General features: G+C 37.2%; 1 protein-coding gene across 1 annotated transcript in view; it reads right to left on the bottom strand.

The window, feature by feature from the left end:
- abca7 (ATP-binding cassette, sub-family A (ABC1), member 7) overlaps positions 1-13,478 on the bottom strand; it is a gene marked incomplete at both ends in the record, with an annotated part of 36,173 nt that extends 22,695 nt beyond the window's left edge. Inside the window, 19 exons of the mRNA XM_079245199.1 lie at positions 977-1,108; positions 1,307-1,478; positions 1,919-2,032; positions 2,612-2,816; positions 2,911-3,132; positions 3,253-3,475; positions 4,703-4,879; positions 5,124-5,329; positions 5,710-5,907; positions 6,038-6,154; positions 6,422-6,561; positions 6,834-7,071; positions 7,183-7,275; positions 8,945-9,142; positions 9,524-9,642; positions 11,332-11,456; positions 12,208-12,349; positions 13,047-13,140; positions 13,413-13,478. Coding sequence (XP_079101325.1) covers positions 977-1,108; positions 1,307-1,478; positions 1,919-2,032; positions 2,612-2,816; positions 2,911-3,132; positions 3,253-3,475; positions 4,703-4,879; positions 5,124-5,329; positions 5,710-5,907; positions 6,038-6,154; positions 6,422-6,561; positions 6,834-7,071; positions 7,183-7,275; positions 8,945-9,142; positions 9,524-9,642; positions 11,332-11,456; positions 12,208-12,349; positions 13,047-13,140; positions 13,413-13,478 — 2,981 coding nt within the window. The remainder of the gene's footprint in view (positions 1-976; positions 1,109-1,306; positions 1,479-1,918; positions 2,033-2,611; positions 2,817-2,910; positions 3,133-3,252; positions 3,476-4,702; positions 4,880-5,123; positions 5,330-5,709; positions 5,908-6,037; positions 6,155-6,421; positions 6,562-6,833; positions 7,072-7,182; positions 7,276-8,944; positions 9,143-9,523; positions 9,643-11,331; positions 11,457-12,207; positions 12,350-13,046; positions 13,141-13,412) is intronic.
- Between the last annotated feature and the right edge of the window lie 3,856 nt (positions 13,479-17,334).

Raw genomic sequence — 17,334 nt, 5'->3', positions numbered from 1 at the left:
TTTGTAAGCCTGGTTTTAAAGGGTGCAATATATATTTATTAAATTAGTAGATATATATAAACAGTCAAACTGTTTTATTTTAGACAGATGTGGCAAGACAAAAGGGGTGTTAACTTTTCTCCCATATTTTCACAAGGTGATCAAAGCAGCTTTTTGATGTGCCATTTCCTTATAGTGGCCTTTGTATTAACAGGTTCTTCAGTGTCTGCTCACTTTTTGTGTTTTTAAAATTTTTCTGTCCATTTATCAACATGCTTGACTGCTAAGTTTCCATATTATACAAGGCAAGATGACGGAGGGTTTGGTTATGTGTCCTAATATTTTCAGCTAACGCTTATTTGAGTTCATTTGTGCCCATAAAAGCTTTAGAAATGGTGAGAATTTGCAAGGCTTCATAGTTTTGTTATCATCATGAGATGCAAAAGCTGTTTGGCTTTCAGTGCCACATCTAATCTTGTCATTCAGGACAAATATTGAGGACGATTTTAGAAAACATGATGCATGTGAATATAATTCAGAACCACAGCAGAGTCTGAACTATTTTGTAAACAAGAGACTTAAACATTTTATCGTTGCTGAGCAGCACAAAGTAAGTTCACAACAACAGTTGTTTACTGTCATGGTGTGATGTTTCTTGTTGTCTCTTTTGTTCCTGGTTTCCTGTTTCATTTCCTAGTTTTGTTCCTTGTGTATTGTCTCCCGTTTTGCTTCCTGTTAATTAACCCACCTGCTTTTAATTTTCTGATTCATTTCACCTGTTCCTTGTTGTTCCCTCTGTGTATTTCTACCCCTTGGTTTACACTCTCAGTGCTTTTTCATTGCTTGTCTTCTGGGCGACCCTGTTTTCCCCTATTTTTGGAATTGAAGTTCTTTATTTTGGATTAAAACATCTTGGCTCTGCCTCTCGTCCCTGCATTTGGGTCCACACCACCTCCACCGGGCATCGTGACAGTTTACAACAGATTTTGAGACTTACATGTCGAACAGGACATTGTGCTGTGGACAAACTCCCAGAGTCCTCCTGATGATGTCCATGTCAAAACGAATGTCCAGCCCCTTGATGTACACGGTCCCAGAGGTGGGTGGGAACAGGCCAGTCAGGACAGATCTGACAAACAGGTTTTTGTTTTAACACACCTTCTATATAAATTAAATCTTGAAATCATTTTACTTACATCACATAAATCAACAGTCAAAGATGATTATGTAGAATATATACATGATCTTGCATGCACTAATGGCTGATTAACAGAATAAATTTCTCTTTAGAGTCATTTTCACTAAACTCTCCGTCTGCAGGACTTACATGGTGGTGGTTTTACCAGCTCCGTTATGGCCGAGAAAAGAGGTGATCTGCCCTTCATAAAACTTCAGATTGAGATGGTTGACAGCAAGTTTCCCTCCTTTCTTGTAGATTTTCACCAGGTTTCGGATGTTCACACCAAGGGTCATGTTGTTGGGGTCTTGCTCCATGTTATCTTAATACAGACACAAAAAGATAAGATAGAAGCATGCTGAGGATAAAAACTGATGCAGATAAGGAACTAGCTATTGTTCTATCAGTGATGTGTGGGGAAAAAAAAAACAAAATAAGAGATTGTAGTAGAAAAAATAAAGTTTGATTCAGAAGTCTGGACTTCAAATTGAATTTCAGTCATCTTGTTTTCTTAAACCTTGTTACTTAATGAGCTTATAGCTGCAGCTTGTTACGTTGATTTTCAGTTAATGGTGTTAAGCTCACAAAACTGCCTGCATAGTCTCTTTAGTGGTAAGAAGACCAAAGCTGAAAACATCCAGTTACAGCTGAGGATTTTACTTTCTTCAGTGTCCAAGTACAAAAACTGAAATGAATAGAAAGCTAAGTTTTGGTCCTGCTTGAAGAAAAAGAGACAAGGTAATGATCAGTTGCTATTTGTACCTTCGTTTTGGTCTGTGGGTGCTGGTGGGATCGGCATGCCTGCTTCAAGAGGAACTCCACCCCAGTAGTTGAGCTGGAAGATGAAGTACCAGGGCCTGGGAATCCCATATTCACCTGGTGCACAGATGCATAGATAAATGGATCCACTAGACTAAAATAGAAAACTATACTGTTCTACTGAATTTACAATAAGCAATCACTGTGAGCAAAAACCTAAAGAAAAAATTTTTCCATGCAGCTCAGTAGGGGTGGGAAAATCAAATCAAAAAATCTTAAATTGGGATTTTTTTTCTTCACAATTTTAAAATCAATTATTTTTGTTAAAAAATCTTCTTTTTTTTTTCAATTAAATAAAATTAATGCACTATAACATTTTTGTAATTTTTACTGTTTTTCTTGAATTTTTTACTTGTCTCTTCGGCATAATAGCAGCAGAATGATGGTCTGGATAAAATAAAGAAAAATGACGAGCAAAAAAAAGTTTTTTATACATTTTTTTTTTCTTTTTAATCTACAAAAATCAGCAATATTGGAGAATTGTGAGAATCGCAATTTAAATCGAATCAGCACCCAAAAAATCAGATGGAATCGGGACAAAAGTATATCCTCACAGCCCCACAGCTCAGGATATAATGCTTATTACATAATCACAACAACTATTCACAAGAAATGATGAAGCTCGAGTTGTCATACCAGGAAACACTGCTTCGATGTACCAGGCTGCAACGGCATAGATAAAGGCATCCACATAGAGCATGACTATTGAGGTAGTTAAGTTGTACAAGTCTCCATCAACGGGGCTGGACTTCAGGTTGAACCACTGAATACCCACACCTTGCTCCTCATACTGAGATAAATATTCACAGCCAAAACCAAAGGCCACAGGAGACAAGACACTCTGAAAAAACAAAACCACACAATATGTTGCATGCATAAATGCAAATCCAGAATTGTGGGAAGCAATTCTCAGATCCCAGCAAAGATTGACTCACAGCTAGGATTCGGTGCGTGGAATTGAGGTGGTCTCTCCAGGCAACACAGAGTGCATAAGGCAGGTAGAGGCTGAAGTACATGAGCCCTCCACAGGCAGCAGCCAGGTTGGACTTGGAGAAGAAAGTGCTGATGAGGAAACACTGCATGATGGTGGCAGTGGCAAACGCCGTGAGGAAAAAGAAGACAACAGCTGGGTCGCTGTATGGCAAGATGTCACCCCACTTGGAAGAAAGAGAGAAGGCGTTCAGACGTTGACAGGTGGTTTGGTATGCATTTGTCCTTTGACAAATTTCAAGTTAAGAAAAACAACAAGAAAAGTTTAAGTTGAGTGGTCTTCTCACCTTGAGCAATCCTATTAGAAGCACGGCAGAAATTAAAAAGGGGACCAAGCTGCTGATGAACCAACTGAACCACAGCGTTCCCGTGCTCAGACCCATAATCCTCATGGTTTCCTTCAGCCTCGCCTCCTTTTCATACACCATGCCCTTGATGATCATGGCCACCGAGTAGATCCAGGCCAGGGTCATGAAAAGAGGCAGGGAGCGGTTCAGCACACGAAGAAAACTGAGAAGAAAAAGCAGAATTATGAGGTGATGCTGATTGTGGAGCAGTTTATTGCGTAGTGGCTGGAGCTGAACTGTCGAAACGGCCCCCACACTGGAGTGTTTTTAGTCTCGTCTTAAGGCTCCCTTTTATTCTTTGGCTTTTAACACCGTGTGAATTGTGTGGTCCTCTGTGTCTTTTCATTTTATTAAATTGTTTATTGGTTTTTACCTGTTTATTGGGATTGATTTTAAGCTTATTACTTTGTATTTACTGATATTTTAGTATTGTAACATTGTTTTAGTTTTATTCTGTGCAGCACTTTTGGAAACTGTTCACATTTATAAAATGTGCTTTATAAAAAAAGTGGATTGGACTGGATCATTTTATAGTAAATTACTTAGAAGCTGATATCGCTGTAAATAGTATTACTATCCGTGTTTTGGTTCCGTCCTTTTCAGGTCATTGCTTTTCTTGGAAGATGAACAACAATGTCTGTTTTCTCATTTCAGATTATTAGAACAGATTCTGCATGCTGTTTTATGGAAGTGGTCTCACTGGTTTGTCCAAACATGTATGTATGTGTTGCTGGGCCAGTGACATAATGCTAAATAGGTATGTTGCACATCAGTTGTCACATCTTTCCACTGGTAGGTAGAAAAGTCTGTGGGAATGTCTGTGATTGTACCAGGGCTGCTGTCGTTAGTCATGTCTTCTGCAACAGCCCTCTGTGGTTAGCAGCCCTGCTTCTACTTTGCACAGGAAACATTACCATTACCATTGTTCTTTTGTTTCACATTGAAAGTGACACAACTGATGGTAAAGTGTTTTGAGCGAGCAAACCTTCTGAACACACATCCACTAACAGAAAATTTATAATTCACGCAGCACCAGAGCTTTCAAAGTAAGTTTTGGCTCGAATTTGCAAAGAATCTGATGTCTTTTCCCTTTGAGTGGCAACCTGGGAAATTGTATTTCAGGTTATAATTTTTCTTCAAAACAGAACTAAAATATAAATTAAGCAAGATGTGTTTTTATGGACACATTTAACACCAAATTATGCTTTCAAATATCTTCTAATAAGTGCAGAGAGAACAAGTAAATTGTACATGAAAAGAATAGAGAACACGTCCTCATGTAGATAACAGGTATATTATGTGCCTTTATCAACATATGATCCCTGCATAAAACTGGCGTAAACTTTGTTCCAGAAAAGCAGCTCAATGATTCACAGCTTCTGTCACTCACATATCATCCACGTAACAAGGGTAAGGCATCTGTTGGATGTAGATGCCAGTAGTCTGTTTAACTCCAGTTAGCATGCTGCTCAGAGCTCTCTCCACCAGGTCCTGAATATAGACGAAGCCGCCCCAAATGTAGCGCATGTCGTTGAACGGGTCAGCAGAAGGCCCAGGATCCCAAAACCTAAAAACAAGGTGAAACATTTGCGAAATGTGTTTGGTTCAGCCACATCAAAATGTTTAAATCCTTTTTTTTACTTGATGCCTAAGCCTGAGAGAAATGTTAAGGATTGTTAAACATGCAGCTAAACCAATAAGAAGTTTTACAGTCATATTAAATTTAAAAAAAAAACTTAAATAAAAACTGAAACACTCTAAAGGAAAAGTAAATAATATACAAATCAATGCATGTGATGACTCCCAAATACCTGTCCTTGATCTTGTTGGTCCGGGTCACATCATCAATGTCCATTCGGATCTTGTAGGAGACGTGAGGCGGCAGCTCTGTTGAGGATGCGTTAGGTAGCTGGAAAACAACACCTGCCCAAAACTGCCTGTCCTCCAACAGCTCCAGTGCTCGGTCGATCAGCTCACCCTCAGTGTCATAACCCTCCAGTTTGTCCAAAGAGAAACACTGAGGCAGGAGAAAAGACAGTAAATTACAAGAAAGACAATGTGAAACTTGATAATCTGATCTCATGTAGTGCCTTTATATTTTCATATGTTCTCTCTTTGTATTTCTACATGTTTACAACAGTCAAATATATAAAAACAGCTAAAAAAAAATCAGTTCAATTTCGTCAGCATGCAGGATGATAGCAATAAAAGATTCACTCATCCAAGAAAAAACTGGTCTGTTTGTCAAAAGTGTAAATACAAACATTAGAAAAAAGGACAAAATTAAAAAAAATTATTTAATAAACAGACCACTTCTTCCAATGTGACATCTGAACATCTGACTTCTATCCATGTTTTAGAATTGAATAAAAATGATGAAATTAAGAAGACAAGAACCTCAACGACTTGTGCGAGAATGGTAATGGTGTAGTCGAGGTCATTGTAGAGGTCCAGCCATGTAGGCAGTGCTCCAGGCTTCCTCGGGGTGTCTGGCGGGGGTGTAGACAGGAAATGGGCAATCTGGGAGGCGGTCCACGGCGTGTTTTCCAAACGTAGGTTGATCAGTACAGCAATCTCTGGACGCTTAAGCAAGTCCTAGCGCAAAAGCAAACATACAAAGTGGAATATCAGTGTCAAGATAAATATATCATAATAGTTTTCTAGCATCAAATGTGACTTAACACACTCATCATCCTGAAACGGGAGAGCAGTGAGTGTGTCGCACCTGCAGCAGTTTTATCTCCACGCTGGTCTCCATGTAGTTCTTGATTTGTGGTCCCACCTCCAGCCAGGCTTCTTTAAGGTCCTGGAGAATCTGCAGATCCTCAAAAGTCTTGTTCACCTACAAAAGCATCAAATTAAAGTAAGATTAAACAATGAATCCAAATAAACCAAATCAAGGCATGGGTCCTCTTCAACTCGATGCAATCCTGCACATAAAACTTCAACTTCATTTCAACAATCCTACTTGCCTGCAACCAGTGATATTCAGTGTTTTTTAATACCTCAATTCCTGTTATTTTAAAAGCAACTCTTCTTTTTCTGATAAAAGTTTGATCACATGAAGTAGGTATGGTCAAAACAGTTTTTGAATGTTGGCGGGGTGTACCTCTTTCATGACTTGCTGCACTACAGGCGTATCTGGTGTGTATAGCAGCTTTCCAATGAACAGAGGTTTTATTCCTCGCCACACAATGCGAGACAAGGGGTTGGACTCCAGGCCTTCGATCAAACTTCTGCAGAATGGAGCTGCAAGAGCAAAAAATTAGACCAAATAGGACTATTGAGACAATGCAACGGCATGAAATCACTGGGATGTGATTCTTAAACGTCACAATCTGGGAAGTCGTCCGTAGGAGACATTTCTAAACTAATCTTGGCAGATAATTTGATTATGCATTTCTCTATCAAAGCCTATCATGATCCAACTTCAACTTATCAGATCATGAAGCACTACGGGACATGTGGAGATGATTAATTAATAAAAACAGTTGACATTTCTCATCCATGACACCTCTTACTTGTGTTGTTGTCAGTGATGAGCTCCACTTCCTCTGTGCCGTCTTTGCCCAAGAAAGACTTGATGTCATTGCTTTCATACCAGTTGAGCGATGGGATGCGGTCGCCACCAATGTCAGGATGACCACATATGATAGTTGAAAAAGCTCGGAAACTTTCTCTGGGTTTAAAGCTGCGATTTTCAGACGAGAGTAAATTAAGAGCTTCATTCATCTCTAATAGACTGCTGAGGGAGGACAGCTGATGGAAGACAGGAGAGAAAAGTTTGGATTAAAAGCAAAGGCAGAGACAGACAGAGAAATAAACAACAGGCACAAGGAAATCTAAATATAAATAAAGATAAATTCTTACATCGTTCATGAGTACAGCCAGCTCATCTGCAACTGAACTGATGGCCTGACTGATGATCCTGATGTCTTCACCGCTCGTTATCATGCGGTCTCTCTGTCGGGGAGAAAAGTTGGACTGCATGTAAACAAACTACTTGTATTTTACATAACACAGGCCTCCATGTGAATGGATTCCTTTTTAATGTGTTTTGGGTATAAGCAGGAAAAGTTAAGTCTCTGAGGAGTCAAGCTTACCCTAACCCAGTTTTTCTCAATTCTGGTCCTCAGCCCTGCATGTTTTATAGGCAACCCTACTTTAACACATCTGAATGAACTGAAGGCTTGCTAACAGGCTGCAAAGAACTTGATGAGGAAGTTCAATAATCTGACTTTGGAGGAGGATCATGTCTAAAGCAGCAGGGCAGGGGAGGCCTGAGGACTGGAAATGAGAAACACTCCCCTAACCTGTCATCACAGATGTTCTAGATAGGGATGCACCGATCCACTTTTTGCGAGATCCAATAACTCGAATATCTGCCAATACCGATGTTTACCGATACCAAATCTGATTATGTGAACATTATTGTGACTATGGTTATTATTGCTGTTATAACTGTGTAAGATTTCATTAGGCTGTAATAAATTAACCATCCTTTCTGAAGTTACCTCACCAATACAGATAATAATTTGTTTCTGACAACCAGACAACTTTATTTAAGGATCTGGTTGATTTAAAATGTGCACTTGTCATGTGGAAAGCTAAACAGAGAATTTTACTTGATGCTGTTCAAAAACTTTTCACTTTCAGTTCACATAAATTTTCTCACCGGCGGAGAGATGATTTTCGAATTTTGTTTGCTCGAACGACACAGAAGCAGAGGTATGTGTCTGTTTATGGAGCTAAGTTATGGAACTCCTTATACAAAGAGCTACAATATTGCACAAGTGTTTTCATATTAAAAAATTTACAAGGATAGAATTATGAGACTGTATACACAATTGTAAGTTTATTGAATCTATCTACAGATACACAAGACAAATGGTTTTTTTTTTGTTTTTTGTTTATTTCTCTTATTTTATGCTGAAGTAGTATGGTGACATGGTTAGGGTGGAGGTTAATTTAATTTAGTGAAGACAACTCAACTTATTATTCAAAAGGTGCTTTATGGGGCAGATTATATAAGACTTAATCATCTATCTGTGCCTATTTGTAACAATGTAAAGTTAAACTGAACATGGAATGAACAAATAAAAAAATTCATCATCAAATTCATCATAATAACATTACAGATCGAACAATTTCAACAAGTTTTACTTTGATTTGGCAAATTTTACCTAAATACAACTATAAATAAGTGGTTTTGAAACAATGATATAGCTTTTAGTGTTACAAAAAATGTCATATTTTAACATACAAAGCAATTATTTCTTTTAAAGCACATCAGAAGAATGTCATCAAACACATCTGCGCTAGCTTGACTAGTGTGGTATCGGTACACTTTGATTAATACCAAGTATGAGTACACACACTTGGTATCGAGCCGATACCAATACTGGTATCAGTATCGGTATCGGTGCATCCCTAGTTCTAGATAAGAAGTGCCTCTGTATCAGCCCAAAAACATTGCAGACACACTTTCAGAACATGTGACACAAACTCGACACACACTCTGTCTTTACAGTTACAACTTCAGGTAAATGGAGGATGTGTCAGTAAACAGTTCAAGTGTTTTTTTCTTTTTATCTAGAGCTTTCTCTATACTAATAATTGAAATAACACCTACTGTGAAGATCTTGGACAAGTCACGCTGCGTGACGAAAAGGCGTTCAGCCGACTGCAGGACATCAGCTGGTAGGTCACACAGCTGAGTCTGAAGATCATTCATGTTGGCTGCTCCTCCGTCTACAGATAGCAGCTGCTCCAGCGCACTTGCATTGCACACCAGAACCTTCAATGGCATCAGAGCTCCAGAAAACACCGCCTGGAGGTGACACAACATATTTAACAATGTTCAGCTGCGAGACAAATCAGAGATGAAACAAATATATGAAATGTGTAACACTAACTACTTATGGAAACATAGAATGATATGAAACATACTTTATAATGTAAAGTAAATTGCAGCATAACATAAAACTGTAATCATCCTGCATTTTGAATGCAACTTTCTTCCTAATTGGACTTAAATCAAGTTAAACTGAAATGAAACGTAAACCAGCCAAGAACATGTTACGACATTTTTCTAAAATTTGTCATTTTGCGGTAGCAAGAATAAATAAACCAGTTTTCCTGAATTTAGCTGAAGTTGGTCTGTCACTTGCACTAGCAGACTTTGGTAAAGTTTGATAAACAAAGACTAAACCTGGAGGTTAAGTTGAGCGTTCATCAGCTGGTCCACAACTGCAGGCGACAGGCTGGTGTTGGTCAAGAGAAAGGTGGAGAAAGTCTCATTGGGTCTCAGGTATTCTTTTACTGGGAGAGCTACAGTGGAAAACACAGTAATTAGTTCTGTACAATTACAACAAAGCAGACAATCTCATATGTGAGCAGTTCGCCGATTTGTTGACAAACTGAGGGAAGTGGGCATTTTGGAGTTTATAAGTTTGTGTGAAAATTGTTTTTGCTCTGTTTTTTCACATTGCTGAAGAAAAATAAATAACTTGAGTGTGTGTATAAGATATTAGGTCGGCACTAAAGGGTTTTCTGGAAACGTATCCATCTTACTGCCGGCAATGCCGACCAAGCTCTGACACCGGTCATTCAGGGAGCAGACAGCCCATGCAAGGAGGTCCGGTACCGTATACTCCCAGAGCACCTCTGACAGGAGTTCCCGAGGAACTCGGTCAAAGGCTTTTTCCAAGTCCACAAAACACATGTAGACTGGTTTGGCAAGTTCCCCTGCCTCCTTCAGGACTCTGAATAGGATTTCCACATTGAGAGGAGCTAAACCAGGTGGCTCAGGCATCTGGTTAGGATGCCTCCTGAACGCCTCCCTGTTATATCCCTGTGGGAGGAGACACCTGGGAAGACCCAGGACAAACTGAAGGGATTATGTCTCTGGCTGGCCTGGGACCACCTCACAATCCACCCTGATGAACTGGTAAATGTGACTGGTAAGAGGGAAGTTTGGGCTTTTCTGCTTAGGCTGGTTCCCCTGCGACCCAACTCCAGATAAACGGCAGAAAGTGGATGAATGGATGGATAAAGCGTTTTCTTCTTTAGCAAATGAGCTTCTAAAATAACAAACTGTTCACATTAATATACCTTTACCTTTGAACACATAAAAGGTCTCGCTGATTTTATTGATAACTAAATTTCCCGTTATACAGCATTAGTGAACATTTTGGACATCCATAATCATTAAAAATGCAGGACGCTGAAGGTTAGATCAGTGAATTATCGCTGTCAGAGTAAGAAGATGGACATGTAAAGTCCACAGTGGACAGACGAGGAAAAAAAAGCTCACAGATATTGAAGACCTGCTTTCAGTTTCTCCACTGTTAGTCAGGGGCCGTCGTGTAACTCAATCTGGGCTCAACAGGGAGAAGCTAAGCAGACATAACAGCAATAGTAGACATAACAGCAATAGTAGACAATCAGTCTGTCATTTAACACCTGTTTGAACCATTTATACAGGTCAACTACAGCTTTTTAATGTAAACCCTCAGTGAGCTCAGCTAAGTCTGGGAAAAACACTTAAGACAAACAAAAACAAAACAAAAATATCTCAAATATTTCTATATCCTCTGTGTTTTAATGACCTGCATATACCTTAAAGTGCTAAAAACTTCTTAGATATGCTTGATAGAATAAGGTTTAGATTGGATGAGAATAAAAATAGGGATAAAAAAAATACCTTGATATTCTCTCCTCATCGCACAATAACCAACGCAAACTGCAGCTCTGAATAAGAAACTGTTGAGACTTTTGAATCATGTCTATGATTCACTATCACTCGAAAAGCAATCTTGATCACATACTTGACTTTCAAAATAAATAGAAATGTGTGTCCACACAGTTGACTGATACTTCAAAACTGCTGAAATTATGTCCACACATTGTTGTAATCCAGGTAAAGAATCTCAGTGAAATAAGGGGGTGCATGACAAGTTCTTCCCTCAATAACTTCAAATGTGACAAATCATGCCAGGACAAAATTCAAACACATACTTGGCAATGAGTCAAGTCTTCCTCCCAGCAGCCGGACGCTCTCCATCATCTCCTGATAATCAGAGAAGCTCTGGTTTGTGGTCAAGGATAGAAGAGTCTGAGCATCCGCAAAGAGACGCGACAGTCTGGAGAAGAAGACAAAGAGATAACTAGTCTGGTGAAGATGTGCGGTAAATATATATTTACTGTACCATATATTGACAGACTTCTATAAAATAACTGTTTCTGACAGCATAGGTCAATTAAAGAAATTACTACAGTATTCACTGACCCAGGCACCCCAGATCCCAACAAGTATCTGCAAACAACAAATCCTGTTTACCCCATAATACTGATATACATTTTTAGCTAATTTTAATTTTAATAAATAAAATAAATATATATAAAAGTAGGAAGTAGGAACTAGTCTTGCCTAAGTGTCTGAAAAATTTGCTTTGCCCCTTAAAATCACAAAAAATCAACTTCTTCTCAGGTTTTTCTGAAGATAAAACAGACAATAAATAATCTCTTTATCAATGAACTTCGCAGTCAGAACTACTTAGTCTTGAGTCTTCTCAGTTTGTAGTCGTTATGCTAAAATAAACAGCTGGCTGTATATCTATGATTCAACATATAAGATATTTTAACCTTCTGATCTAATTCTTAGAAATGCAGCATTCTTAAACAAGTCAAACTTTTCCTTTGTGTAGCTGCATGCAGTCTTACGCTAAAGCATTTTTGATTATGTAAGATGAACATAAAAAGAAATGTTAATGGCAGTCTGAAATCTCCCATGCTTTCTATCAAAACCACACACAAATATATAAAATATAATTTAATTATATAATTATATATATAATTATATAATTAGTCTGCTTCTACTTCCAGTCTACCTACATGGAGTTGTCAAAGTTGCCAACTTGGCCTGGAGTCTCTCCTGGTGTTGGGCTGTGGAAACAGGGATTGTTGATGTTGCAGATGATGCCCTGAACCCAGGGCAAGGTGCCTGCTGATGGCAAGGCTTTGTTTGGGAAGTGACCTACAAGTTAAGATGGAAAAAACTGTTTAGAGCCAAGAAGTTGACGCGGGATACAAAAAAAGTAAAACACTATCAGCATTTTTCCAAAAAATATGGTCTTATATTTATTTTGTTTTGATCCCAAAAAAATATAAAAAAACAAATAAAGAAAATTTGTCTTTTGGTTTGCTTCAGTGTACCAACATATCTGGTACAAAAGGACAATAAATACATCAGATCTTAAGAAACTATTGCTTTTCCTATCATTTAAATGTGCATTTATATATGTACTATATAAATGCACATTTTGCAATATATATAAATGCATATTTACTATATACACATATTTATGTGTATATAGTAAATAACAAACCCTTCATCTGCACTGAATGTTCAGTTCTGATGTTCTACAAGGTACTTTTGATGTGATGTCATAAATTTATTTTGCTTTTACATTGCGTTAAAGCAAAACACTAACTAACTGACCTAAATTCTGCGTCATTTTTATATGTAAACATGTCATGTTATATCACTTTATGACAACGCAGGAGCTTTAAGAAGGTCAAGAGCACTGCAGGTTTAAAAAACAAATGTGCGTGCATGGAACAAGTATCACTCTCACTGAGTTAATCTTCTTTAGTTGGCTGGCAAAAGGCCCTTTATCAGGGCTGCAAGTTTGCCAGTGCAAGAACATGGACATGGACACAGTATCACTCACATGGGCCTTCTTTGTAAGGCGAGTTTGAATGACGAACAGAGATGAGGATGAAGAAGAGGAATAGCGGCCAGAGGATCTCAATGACCAGCTGAAGCTGCACAAGAGGACAACATATTTAGTGTTAACAGAAAATCAAAGAGTCAATGACCTAAACTGAATAATTATTCAACTATAGTGTGTAATACAAATAAAAAAACTAAATTTATGAACAAAACGTCATATAATTGGAGTTATGACAATATAATAATTAAAAGGATGCAGATGGATAAAAAAGCATCAAATATCTAAACTGTGTCTAATATTACATGTTTTCTTGTAGAATGAGAAAACTTTTCTTTTTAACTATTGAAAGAAAATGGGGAGTACCTTGTTCCTTTTGCGATACGCGACATTCTTCCAGAGCAAGAGGAAAAGCTGTCTGAAAAACCCCATCGTTTCGAGCAGCTACCTGGCCATGATGTAATGCTGAAAAATAAACCAAAAAAATAAAATGGGAAAAAGAAATGCCATCATGTCGTTCTTGCCATCTGCTTCTATTACATTATCTATCGTCCATACATGAAGAAAAACACGAAGAAATCAGTACTCAGACACAAGAGGAAAACTCAAGATTAGAAACATTCAAATATTTAAACTCTTTAAAAATGCAAACGATGATATGTCAACCACGAATAAAAAGTGTGAATCTGAGACAAATATTTGCCTTGGAGAAAACTTTTACGCTTTGAATTTATAAACTCACTCATCCTCTTTTCTTCCACAAAAATATAAAGAAGACGGTTTAAAGTTTCCAACAGGCTCTTTGTATGTGTGTTGTGACTTTCGTGACCACCGAGTTCTCCTCAACAAAGACAATCCCCTGCTTTATCCTGAAATCCTCCTGATCCAAACAGCTTACCTGATTCATTCTGAGGCAGTCACTTTTGCTCTGCCACTGCCTTCTGAATGTGCCCTGTTGTGGCTCTAGTAAATAAACTGAGGTGTGTCCGGAGACAAGGATATGCTCATTTCTTTTGCAAATACATCAAAATATTTGTATCCATCTGAAAGCACTGCAGATGTCAGTGTGGCTGTAGCATTCATTTGTAGATATAACGAGGACTCAACTTTTGATATTTTAAACTATTTCTATATTTTGATATTTTATTGCATGATTTTTTTTTTTATTTTTTTTTTGTATTTTCTGTTTAAAAGCTTTGCAAATGACAGCAAAGTGTTGGTAGGTTATTACGGCAGGAAAAAGAGTGTGATATGATGCCATGTCGTAACATCCCCAGCAAATTAGGTAATAAAATCCTTTTAACAGGATAAACACATTTGAACATTTCAAATAAATAATCTAAAAGTATGTCAATAAATGTACACAAATGCTGATTTTAAGTACTGTAGTTGCAGGTTTATATTGCAGCAAAGCAGGTAGTTAATGGATAAATTACCTTGGTTAGTAGAAAACTAACATGTAGATTTAGTTGTGATGTTAGCGTCCTCTTAGCATCTTAGTGATGCTGCCATCGTTGCAAGGGTTATTCAGAAGACAATACACGTACTTAATAAGCTATTAAATTTAAATGAGTTGTTACTAATTACCTTTTTGTAATAAAAGTGGTCTAAAAATTCTTCTTGCCGTTCCAGATACTCCAGTGGCCGCTGGTGACTTGACATTGACTTCCCAATGTTTGTGACAGCAGGTGGAAGCTAAGAAGTCCCACCCACACCCTAAGCTGATTGGATACTGTACACGGGTCATAGATGCCGGAAAAGAATCTGATTGGTGGAATCTTGTGTTTTCGTAACAAAAAAGTTGATTGGCTGGTTTGTTATTTACTTATTTATCAGGAAATAACTTAACATTCTATGGTAAAAGATTTATTGATAAATTGTATTACATACCTATAATTTCTCAAATTGTTCATATATATATATATATATATATATATATATATATATATATATATATATATACATACATATATATATATATATATATATATATATATATATATATATATATATATATATATATATATATATATATATATATATATATATATAAATATATAAATATATATATATATATATATATATATATATATATATATATATATATATAAAAATATAAATATATATAAATATATATATATATATTTATAAATATATATATTTATATATAAAATATATATATATATAAATATATATATATAAATAATATAATATAATATAATATAAATAATATACATATATATATATATATATATATATATATATATATATATATATATATATATATATATATATATATATATATATATATATATATATACACACACACATATATATATATATATACACTATTCACAAAAATTCACAAAAAGTTAGGGATATTCAGCTTTTGGGTGAAATTTCACAACAAGCCTAAAATGCATTCAAACCTGTACAGTTGAACTTAATGTGATCTTCTCTAAGCTTTTAAATGCACATGTCCAACTGTTAAAAGTTTCAATAAATTTTGCACAAGTTGCTGTTCGGCAAAAATCACGGCAGGTGTGTGATCCTTGAATTGACCAGTAAATGTCCTGGTTCAATTAGAGCTGGTGTTTAAACGGTTGTCCTCATCATGCTGTTCACATTTTGACATCATGAGATCAAGACGACACCTAACAATGGAACAACAGTCCCTTGCCATTGCGATGCTTCAAACAGGACGTTCTCAGACAGAAGTGGCCACTGAGCTTGGAGTGTCACAGAGTGTCATCAGCAGGTTGCAAAAGAGATATCGAGAGACTGGAAGAGTCACAGAAAGGCCTAGAAGTGGACGTCCTTTGGCTACATCCCGTGCTGATGACCGCTACATTGTGAACACTGCCCTGAGAAACCGGATGATGAATGCCACTCAACTCCAGGCACGTTTATGAGAGGTGAGAGGCACCCAAGTGTCACGTCAGACCATTCGAAACCGTTTCCATCAGCGTGGTCTGCGTGCTAGACGACCTGCACGGGTACCTGACCACACCACCAGACACAGGCTTCATCGTCTTGCATGGGCCAGGGAGCATTTACGCTGGACGAGGAGCCAGTGGGCCTCAGTGCTGTTCTCTGATGAAAGTCGATTCACACTGAGCAGAAATGATGGCCGGCAACGATGTTGGAGACGTCAGGGAGAGCGCTATGCATCAGCCACTGTTGTCACCAGGCGAGCTTTTGGTGGTGGTGGTGTTACAGTGTGGGCAGGGGTGTCCACTTGGTACAGAACTGCCCTACACTTTGTGACTGGTACAGTGACAAGCCCATACTACCTGAATAACATCATTAATCCAGTGATTGTGCCCCTACATGAACAGCACAGGCCCAATTTCATCTTCATGGACGACAATGCTCCTGCTCATCGAGGCCGCATCATCAGGGAACGGCTGTTGGAGACTGGTGTACCTCAGATGGAATGGCCTGCACTCTCTCCAGACCTGAATCCCATTGAAAACCTGTGGGATCAGCTGAGCCATTGTGTAGAGACTCGAGACCCTGCACCCCAGAACCTCAATGACCTGAGGGCTGCCCTTCAAGAAGAGTGGGATGCCATGCCTCAGCAGGCAATAAGTTGCCTTGTGAACAGCATGAGACGTCGTTGTCAAGCTGTAATTGATGCTCAAGGGCACATGACAAGATATTGAGACGTTCAAATTTTTTGTTGTGGTGTAACTACCATTGTTGTTACCTTTTGTGTTGAATGAATTTTTTGAGATGAGGAGATCAGTAGTGCATCCTTCTACTTAAATGTCTTCCTTTTATGATATTATATCACTGTAGCATGAACATATTGCATTTTCCATAAATTTCACCTGAAAGCCAAATATCCCTAACTTTTTGTGAGTAGTGTATATACACACACACACACACACACACATATATATATATATATATATATATATATATATATATATATATATATATATATATACACACACACATATATATATATATACACACACACATATATATATATATATATATATATACACACACATATATATATATATATATATATATATATACACACATTTTATATATATATATATATATATACACACATTATATATATATATATACACACATTATATATATATATATATATACACACACACATATATATATATATATATATATATATATGTGTGTGTGTATATATATATATATATGTGTGTGTGTATATATATATATATATATATATGTGTGTGTGTGTATATATGTATATATATATATATATATATATATATGTGTGTGTGTGTGTGTGTGT

Source organism: Telmatherina bonti (genome assembly GCF_933228915.1).
Source record: "Telmatherina bonti genome assembly, chromosome: 8".
Classification (NCBI taxonomy): domain Eukaryota; kingdom Metazoa; phylum Chordata; class Actinopteri; order Atheriniformes; family Telmatherinidae; genus Telmatherina; species Telmatherina bonti.
The sequence above is the reverse complement of the archived record's forward strand: the minus strand, read 5'-3'. Positions and strand labels throughout refer to the sequence as shown.